At 40.8% G+C, this 10,501-nt stretch overlaps 1 protein-coding gene across 1 annotated transcript; it reads right to left on the bottom strand.

Moving 5' to 3' along the window:
• Window positions 1-1,936: 1,936 nt before the first annotated feature.
• LOC121041458 (histone H2B subacrosomal variant-like) lies at window positions 1,937-2,465 on the bottom strand. Its single transcript, XM_040492224.1, has one exon. It carries the CDS (start codon window positions 2,372-2,374, stop codon window positions 2,006-2,008), a length of 369 nt encoding a protein of 122 aa, XP_040348158.1. The 5' UTR covers window positions 2,375-2,465; the 3' UTR covers window positions 1,937-2,005.
• Window positions 2,466-10,501: the final 8,036 nt, after the last annotated feature.

The following is a 10,501-nucleotide window of genomic DNA, read 5'->3' on the forward strand; positions in this document are numbered from 1 at the left end:
TGCAAGAGAAGCAGCACTGTACAGACCACAGGTGGAGACTTTTTCTACAAAGAGCCAGACAAATATTTTAGGCTTTGTGGGGCACATTAGGCTTGTTGAATAATCTTGTGGGTTTTTTTTTCTTTTAAAATATCCCTATACATTTTTAAAAACCTTCTTAGCTTGTGAGGACATACCAAAAAGAGCTGCTTCCAGACTTGGCCCAATGGCTGTAATTTGCTGACCCGAGGTAGACCTTTGAGGTCCTTCTGGGTCCAACCCAGAGCAGAGCGGCAGATGTGGGCAGCTATATAATCATGGTCAGCTAATCTTTAGCGAGGTCAGCAACCTCCTTCTGGGCCTAACTCAAACCGGGTAGTTTCAAGTCTGATGATATAAACGCATGTGTATAAAATACCCACTTAAAAATTTTTTTTATACCATTTTTTTTATTGTGGTAAAATCTTACTGTGGTATTTCATGTAAGTGGAATCCAACGGACCTGGCGGGAACTCTGAGAAGGAAGAATTTAGAAGTGAGCAACCTAGGAGAAACAGAGTGGGTGTTAACAGTGAGAAACCGAGAATAGTCTCACTATTCCCATCCTAGCTTTACATACAAGAAATCCCCTTTCCTTGACGAAACTTAAGTGATATGTTCCTTGTAACCAGAAGAACCTGAGTTACTCTCATTTACTGCAAATGTAAATCGGTACAAACACTTTGGAAGATGGTCTGGGAATGTCTAATAATGTTGAATATAAGCAAATCAATGACCCAGCAATTCCATGGTTGGGTATTTTACCTAGAGAAATTCTCGTACGTGTGTACCAGAAGATATGTACACAAGAATGCTCACAGCAGATAATACGTGCCCACAGTAGACTCTTGTTAACCTGGTCAGCTCTGCCACTTACACAGCAGTGTGACCACAGACAAGTTGCTGGTTTCTCTGTCTCTGTGCCCCATTTTCCTCATCTGTAGAACAGGATAATTATTAGCGATCACAAGGTTCTAGGGATTCAGGAAGTTGACTTACATAAAATGCTGGGCACATAGCAAAATACACCGTGGTATATTCATATTACTGAATATTATACAACCTAGCAGTGAAAAGAATGGGTTGGAGCTATACATATATCAACAGGTATATATCTTAGAAACAAGTTTAAAAGAAAGAGGCAGGCACAGAAGAACACAGATATGTTCTGAAACAAGCAAAGTTAAGCTTATAATGTAGAGACGTTTCCAAAAAGCACACAGAAAAGCAAGGGAACGGGAAGGAAACAAAACTCAGGATAGTGGACAGGGAGATGGGAAACACCTCCAGTGACATTTGTAAAGTTCTTCAAGTTTATAAATTGAGTATGGTTTCCTGGGTATTGTTCTTATTACAGCACAAATGTAGAACAGTAAATCCTAGAGAACCAAATCTGAATGTGAAGGTCAATTACACATAAAGATAAAATTTACACGGATGTGAACCGAACTTGTTGAAAGTCAAGAAATAAGAATTAAAGCAAAGGAAATCGTTAACATGCTGTATAGAGACTTCATTCAGGACTGAATTCGTTGGAGTTGGCTCTAGAAAATACTTTTTTGATGAAAATTTATCAATGCCGGTATACTTCTGAGTAAAATGTTTGTTTTCATAAATTAAGTCCATGTGAGCTGGGGGGGGGGGTCAGAAGAACTAGTTTAAATCATCCCATACATAGTTAACGATACGTTAACAATACAATAAATGTTGAATTTATATAATGAGATTTACAGAGTCACAGGAAAAATAAGAGTTCTGGGTGGGACTTGGGCAGGGAGCAGGTTTTGGGAAATCCTAAATAATCAAATTGTTCAAAGGTAAAATAGTGAGAGAGTAATTCTTCTGTGGAGATAAGAGGGATGGGGGAAATAACCAGGAAATATTGCCATGTTATAAAAAAGAAGAGCGAATTCTATAGTGAAGTGATCATTTGGGGAGTAAGTTTGATTTACTTTCCCCAAGATTTAATTAAGCAGGCATGTAAAGTTTAGGAGTGGACATATCTTTGGACAGCTTCACTTCCAAAAGTCACTGCATACTTAGCTAGCTTCTCAGGTAACAGCAAGTACACTGCCTTCTGGATATCTTCAAGGGTGAGGGTACAGCGATTTCGGAAACACATCACACTGCAGGCTTCCATAGAAATGCGCTCAAAGATGTCGTTGATCAGGGTGTTCATGATGTCCAAGGTGTGAGATGATATGCCCCGCTGGGGAATCACTTCCTTTAGGACCCTGTTTACATAGAGTGAATAATTTCTATGGCCAAAGTGGGTGCTGGAATGTAATTTCTTTCTGGAGATTGGGCTTTGATGTCCTCTGGAGCACTTGTTCTTTTTGCTGGTGGATCTGGCCATTGCAGATGTTGGTCTCCTTATCAGTTACGAGTGGAGAGGAGAAGGGCCTAAGAGCTGGGGAGACCTCTCCTATTTATATTGATATGCCACAATCACACTTTTGGGGCTGCTCTTTGATTGGAGGTTACTCTTCCTATGTCACAATCACCTAGCAACAGCCTGATTTGTTGTTAAGGGAAAATCTTGTTCTTGGCCAACCTAAAGCTTTCCTAAGAGGACAGAGTGTTGGAGAAGGATTGAGGTTGGCTTCAGGGCAGAAAAGAGTGCTCATTTTTCCTACGTTTTTTCTTGGCAATTTACAAGCATAACACAATTTTTTCAGAATTGGACAAATCTCATCAAACCAGGGAGTTGGTAGCAGGGAAATAAAGGAAAAAGAACCGTGAGCCTTTTATGGGAGAATCTCTGTAAAAGTTTTCATTAAGTCATTTTATAAGCAAATGAATAATAAGCCATTAAAAACCTTGAAGTGATCATTGTATAATAAAAATATGTATAGCTAATCTGCTTTTAGAAATTAATTTAAAAATGAATCCTAACTAAAATGTATCTGACTCCCAACTCCTTATGAGCAACTAAGTGCAAAAGAATTAAACAAAAACTTCCCTATTTTACGATTTAAATTATTATATGTGAAAATGTGCATTCAATCTTTATAATGATGTTAATAACATTCTTGAAAACTTCACACATTTAAGTACATGCTGTGGTCTTTACCTGATACTGTAGTTCTTCTGTCATTGTTAACCAAAAGTGTAGGGTCACTCTTGTTCATGTGTTCTGCTGATACTTGTGCTTAAAAAAAAAAAAAAAATCTCACCTTCTTAATCAAATTCATTCCTGGATAAAACAAAAAATAAACAGAAGCAACTATAAAAATTGCAACTCACAGGTATTTCAATAGTTCACAACTGCACAACTATTAATGCTACTGTAAAAAATCCTTCACTATAAGCTTCCTCACAGATAAGATAGACTAGGCTATGTGTAATTTCTGGAATGCTATCTGTAATTCCTCACCTTTTTCTGTCATTCAAGAAAGTAGATCTGAAATGAGGTGAGTGGGAATAACGTTATTATAGGCAAAATTAAAAAAAGAATTTAATGTTTATTTATTTTTGAGAGACAGAGACAGAGCATGAGCTGGGGAGGGGCAGAGAAAGAGGGAGACACAGAATCAGAAGCAGGCTCCAGGCTCTGAGCTGTGAGCACAGAGCCCCACGCGGGGCTCGAACTCATGGAGTGCCAGATCATGACCTGAGCTGAAGTCCGACGCTCGACCTACTGAGACACCCAGGCATTTAGAGGGAACATTTTGAACAGGTTCTAATTTCTAAAGACAGTGTCATGTCCGTACTTGATTTATTACCAGCAACACACCTCACGCTATGTGTCACACTGAGTAGGAGGCTGCTGCTTCCACGCATGCTTTGTGGTGATGGATCTCTCATCAGCTCTTGCTCATTTTACTTTCGGGATTTCCCTAGATATAATTACTTAGTTAGCTTAATGACAGCATAACTTACTTGCTAACATTTAGAAGAAGCTATCAGGTGGAGCGTGTTCACTCCCTATTCTTCACGAATCCGTGCTGAAGAGCTCTTACTAGCATAGCGCTCCTGGCCCCTCTGCCCCTCACTTCCATCTCCCTGGGACAACCCTCCTTGGAATCATTGAGTGGGGGAGATGGCAGGCAAGACTGTCTCAGCCCCTTCTGGACTCTTGCTGGTTGTAACTGCGGGCAGTGCTGCTCCTGGGGCGAGATCACTCGAACTAGCTGGCTGTAGCTGAGGAGGTCATTTTGCTGAATTCAGAGGTGCTATAAAAGAAAGCTTACTGTTGCCCCATTCAGAAGGGCTATCCTCCAGAAAAGTTCATCAGTAATAAAGGTGACATTTTAATCCCTACTCAGTTGGTTCTGCGCCTGCATGAAGAGAAGGAAGGGTGTATTATAGAAGCTAAAAGAAAAAGTCTTTCAAACCAAAACAGGAAGCTGTCTGCTAACATACTGGTCCATCAGAAAGTTCAGAAAATGGGGAATACTGATTCTATAAAATTTCTGGCTACTTTAGGGTTAACCCGAATTCCCTTTTAAAATTTAATGAATCATTCTAAAATATGTATGAGCTCACCACCGATAGGCGAGTTTTTCTTTTCCTTCTCCCTTCCTCCTCCTCCAGACAGTCTGGAACAAGGGACAGACACCTTTTTAGCATAATGACCTTCAGGAGATGCCTGTTGGATGATCAATTTGGACAATGGAGCAAATCTGATTATCTTGCATCTATCTCTGGGAACGAGCACTGGAAAATCCTCATTCTGTCGCCTTCTCCTCTGCCCTCACCCTCAAGGTCTGCACTTAGAACAAAGCCTGATGTCCTTTTGGCAGGAGACCTGGGAGAGTGAGAGGGGTGATGGCCAATGTACTGGAGGTCTGGGGTCTGTGGTCTCTGAGCTGCTCAAGTGCAGCTGGAATCCAAAGTTAGGAACCATTTTGTGAATTTTTCCAGGCTCCTGTTTTGTGCTAGATCACAGTGTCTGTTTGGGGCATGGGCTGTATGTCTTCCATGAACGAGCCATGTGGACTTCTGGGGTTACAACTGCTTATTCTTTCACTTATGATTGATGGTCTAGTAATGACTCAAGGTCATCATCAAGACTTGCAGTGATTATTTCACAACAGCTGTGGCAGAGGTGACATTAATTCAAAACGGAAAACATGCAAGACAGGTGTGAATGTATTCTGGAAACATTTTACATCCACTGTATTAGTTTCCTATTGCTGCTGTAACAAACCACCACAAATTTAGCAGCTTAAAATAACAACACAAATTATCTTACTATTCTGGTGGTGGTATCAGTCTGAACAGGCCTCACTGGGCTATAGTCAAGGTATCAACAGGGTTGTGTTCCTTCTAAAAGCTCTAAGGGAAAAATCTGTTTTCTTGCCCTTTCCAGCTTCTGCAGACGTGTTTCTTGGCTTTTCCTCTAACTTCAAAGCCAGTAACAGATGGTCAAGTTATTCTCATGCTGTATCAGTGACACAGATAACTGAGACTCCTGACTCCCTCTTTCACTCATCAGGACCCTTGTGATTACATTGGGTCCACCTGGATAATCCAGGATATTCTCCACATCTCAAGACCCTTAATTTCATCTGCACATTCCATTCTGCTAGGTAAGGTAACATACTCAAAGGTTGGGGTTTGGGGATATGCGCAGCTTTGAGAGGCATTATTAAGGCATTATTATGCCCACCATATAGCCACCATAAACAGAATGAGAATGTCAAAGAAGATTTGGGTCACCAACTGCACAGAAATTGGGGATGAATGATAATGTCCTTAGTAGATCGCCAAAAATATATTTTAAAAATACTTTCCATATATGGGCTAGCTTTCATGTAATTTACTTTTTTTTCTAAAAATGGAAAGTTGTCTTCTATTTTTACTTTGTGTGCTTTGCCTCTACCTTATAGTCCCCAAAGTATGCTAAATAAAATCAATTTTATCCTTGGAAGCCGGAGGCTGACAGTACAGGGAGACAGATTTTTCTTTCCACTGTCATTCTCAAATTCCCTTCTCAATCTCTTCCCTCCTGCCTGCTCTCTCACAAGGATCTCTGGATGACAACCATGTGCTAAGCACTGCATAAGTTACACTGTGGGGACACAGAGATGAAGAAGATACAGTTCCTACTCTTAAGGAATTCAGAGCTTATTGAGGTAGACAGACATGAAAGTAAGAAGTTACTATGAACAGGGACATTAAGGCTATGACAGAGCATACACAGGGCATAGTAGGAACATAGGGTGGTACCTAGATCACTAAGCCTCCCAGGGCAGCCTTCTTGGAGGAGGTGATGTTTTAGTTGAATCTTGATGGATAAGAGAAGTTATTCAGGCAGATAAGGGTGGGGATAAAGGGGTGCAGAGGAGAATCCAGGTTTCAGTTAAGGCTGTTTATTCTCAAGCTTGGATGCACACTGAAGTCACCTAGGGAGATTATGACAAACGTGCCAATCGTTCCAGGGCTAGACCCCAGACTGACTGAATCAGCCTCTGCAGTGGGTGAAGTTCAGGCATTTTTTCTTTTAAGTTCTTTTAATGTGCAGCCAGGATTGAAAGTCATTGGTTGAGCTAAGATAGAGCAAAATATTTGAAGGTGTTGGGAAGCGTTTTGTAGACACTGGAATGGGAGTTATAAGGGAAAGGGTTAAGAGGGAGGGGAGCAAAAAGAAGGGGAGCTCAGTTTTCCCAATACCACTCATTGAAGAGACTATCTTTTCCCCATTGTATATTTTCGTCTCCTTTCTCATAGGTTAATCGGCCATAATGGTTCATTTTTGGGCTTCCAATTCCATTTCATTGATTGGTGTACTCTTTTGTGTGCCAGTAACATACTGTTTTGATTACTACAGCTTTGGAGTATATTTTAGAATCTGGGATTGTGATACATCCAGCTTTGTTCTTCTTTCTCAAGCTCTGGCTGTTCAAGGTCTTTGTGGTTCCATACAGATTTTTTGATTTTTTTGTTCTAGTTCTGTGAAAGATACTATCAGTATTTTGATAGGGATTGCATTGAATCTGTAGATTGCTTTGGGAGTGTGGGCATTTTAACCATATTAATTCTTTCAACCCATGAACACTGGCCAGCTACACGCAAAAGAAAGACATTGGACCACTGTCTTATGCCATGCACAAAAATAAAATCAAAATAGATTAAAGATCTAAATGTAAGATCTGACAGAATAAAACTCCTAAACGAAAATAGACAGTAGTCTCTCAGAAATCAACCTTAGCAATATTTTTCTGGATAAGTGACCCTAGGCAAGGGAAACAAAAGCAACACAAAACAATTAGGACTACATCAAACTAAAAAGCTTTTGCACAGTGAAAGGAAGTTGTCAATAAAATGAAAAGGAAACTTACCGAATGGGAGAAGATATTTGCAAGTGATGTATCTGATAGTACATCATATCCAAAATACATAAAGAACTCATACAACTCAATCTGATAATACCTTCATATCCAAAATACATAAAGAACTCATACAACTCAATCTGATAATACATTCATATCCAAAATACATAAAGAACTACAACTCAATACCCCAAAACACAAATCATCCCAATAAAAAAAGGGCAGAGAACCTAGAAAGACATTTTCCCAAAGAAGACATACGGAGGGCTAGCAGACACATAAAAAGGTGCTCATTATCACTGACTATCAGGGAAATGCTAATCAAAACCAAAATGAGGTACCACCTCACACCGGTCAGAATGGCTAGTATCAAAAAGACAAGAAACAACAAGTGTTGGTGAGGATGTGGAGACAAGTCAACCCTTGTGCCCTGTTGATGGGAATGTAAATTGGTACAGTCACTGTGGAAAACAGTACAGAGGCTCCTCAAAAAACTAAAATAAAAGTACCATATGATCCAGCAATTCCACTTCTAAGTATTTACCTGAGGAAAACGAGAACACTAATTCAAAAATATATATGCATCCTGATTTTTATTGCAACAAGGCTTATAAGAGCCAAGATATGGAAGCCACCTAAATGTCCTTCGGTAGAGGAACGGATAAAGACGAGGTGGTATGCATATACAATGGAATACTACTTAGCCATGAAAAGAAAGAGATCTTGTCATTTGCAACAACACGGTTGGACTGGAGTGTATTATAAGTGAAATCAGTCAGAGAAAGACAAATATATGATTTGACTTATATGTGGAATCTAAAAAACAAAACCAACCAACAAATAAAAAACCAAAACAAAACAGAAACAGGCTCTTAAATACAGAGAACTGGGGGTCGCCAGAAGGGAGGTGGGGGGGGTGGGTAAAACAGATGAAGAGGATTCAAAAGTACCAAGCTCCCATTCCATCTACAGAGATGAGTAGTACCTCATAGGGAATATAGTCAATATTACTGTAATACCATTGTATGGACACAGATGGTGACTATACTTATTGTGGTGAACATTTTGTAATGCATAGAATTGTCAAATCACTATGTTGTATATACCTGAAACTAATACAACATCGTGTAGTAACCATCGAAAAGGGGGGACCAGTTTGGAGGAAGAGAGTAGAGAATACGGGTGAGTAGAGAGGTGAATGGAGGAACAGATGGGTGATGGAGAGTGTCCCTGAGGGTGACCCATGTTCTCTTGTCATGGGACTCCAGGTTCAGAGCCATGAAGACAGGCAGACTTTGAGGCAAACATGTTTCAGTGCATTTAAACTGAGGCTAACTTTGCCAAAAAGCTCTTTCAGTGCTCATAAGGAACTTATCAGGGAGAACAGAGCAGGGGAACGAGGCTGAGGCCCACTTTGTTGTGGTGTCTTACCCGTGTCACATTTCCATTCGAAGGGGAGTAAAGCAAACTTTCCATGTTCCCCTTGACTGATTTGTTGACAATTCTCTGGCCTAGGTCATTTCTCTTTGCTTTTGCTGGTTTCCTGAGGCTGACACTCCTAACCTCACCGGTGCAGAGCCTTCGCCCTCCCAGAGCGGAGTCACCTGTGTCCTGCTTTGGCTAATCTGAAAGCTGGGTCATTGTTCTCAGGTGACCTGAGGAAGAGTAATTAGATTAGCTTTGTGCAGAGTAAGAGCATAAAGGAATTAGCCTTGAAAGTAAGTAGAAGAAGGTTGTCAATTCCTGATGAAGTTCCTGATGAGTCTGATGTTCTTTAGCAAAAAACAGAAAATGTATTGGGACAACAGAGATAAGAAAAACTTTAATTCTGTTTTGAGTGCTGGTTCACACATTACAGTAAAACATCAATTAAGTAAAAAGTAATGAAACACCTCCTGAATCAATAGATTATCGTTGTAAAATCGATTTTCCTCTAACGGTAGTAAGAGTGCTCTTGCCAAACACGCAGAATAGGAATAAAAGTTGCTCAAGGTCACCTGGCCAGGAACTTGGGGAGCCAGGAGAGGTCTGACAGACATCCAGGCTGGGGCTGTTAACCACCAAGCACATGGCCTCTCATTAGTTGGCCAAGGAGGGAGGCTGTTTCATGCAAGAGAAAAGGGATAAGCAACACCATGGAGGCATGGATGCAGAGCTCTATCCAAGAATGAGAGAAAACTGGTTTGCTCAGGTGGAGGGTTATGTCTAAGAGTGCTGAAAGAGACAGAAAGGTGGGCTTCATTTGTACAATGTCTTAAATTACAGTCTAAAGTGTTAAAATTATTCTGTAAGTATTTGAGAGTCACTGAGAATTTGAAACATGGCATAATTGATTCAAAGTGACATTTGGGGAGAGGTGATCTGGTGCCAGGTGCAGGAGAGATTAGAACAAGGGAGAGGAGAGAGCCCAGCATTGTCATTGCTCAATGGCCCAAGAGTCGGACAATAGAGGTCTGAACTGGGGGTAGTGGGAATGGGAAGAAAGCTATTTCTGAGAGAGTTGGTAAGGTTTGATGATTGATTTACTACTCAGAAGAAAGGAGAAGGAAGCCTCTGCTATCATGCTGACCTTACTGAGCAACGACTCTGTATCTAGACACAGTTCAAAGTACTTCCCAGATACTAACTCAGTGAGTTCTCACAACAACCCTATGGTATGGATCCCGTCATCATCGGCATCTCCTTGGCACGGGCGAGGAAACAAAGACACAGAGGAGGGATGTAAGGTGCGTCCTATCACACAGCTGGTGAGTAGCCGGGATGGGATTCAAACCCAAGCACCTGGCTGTAGGCCCCGTGCTTCTCACTCTCAAGCATCCTGCGTCTCTCGTCTCTTATACGTATGGTGCTCTACATGCTGTGTGCTTTTGACCACTGCATTTACTTTCCACCTGCAGGAGAGTCGGGCAAGCAGGCAGGACACCAGCACCTCCTGCCTCACCGCTGTAAATTGGGCTGTTGCCAACAGATAAGTGGAAGAACCAAGGCTGGAACCCAGATGTTCTGACTCCACTTCCAGGGCTCTGGCCAAAGCCTCATCTGTAGATTACTATCAGGAAAAAAAAAAAAAAAAAAAAAAAAAAGTAAAGTCCATTAACCAAAACAGTACATTCGAAGCAATGGAGAAGATGTAATTTTAGAATTTAGGATGAAAAATGTGATATTAAGCACTCTCAGGAAGTTGCTTTTCTCACCTTACATTCATT

Source organism: Herpailurus yagouaroundi, unplaced genomic scaffold, assembly GCF_014898765.1.
Source record: "Herpailurus yagouaroundi ecotype Mexico unplaced genomic scaffold, PumYag 29, whole genome shotgun sequence".
Taxonomy (NCBI): domain Eukaryota; kingdom Metazoa; phylum Chordata; class Mammalia; order Carnivora; family Felidae; genus Herpailurus; species Herpailurus yagouaroundi.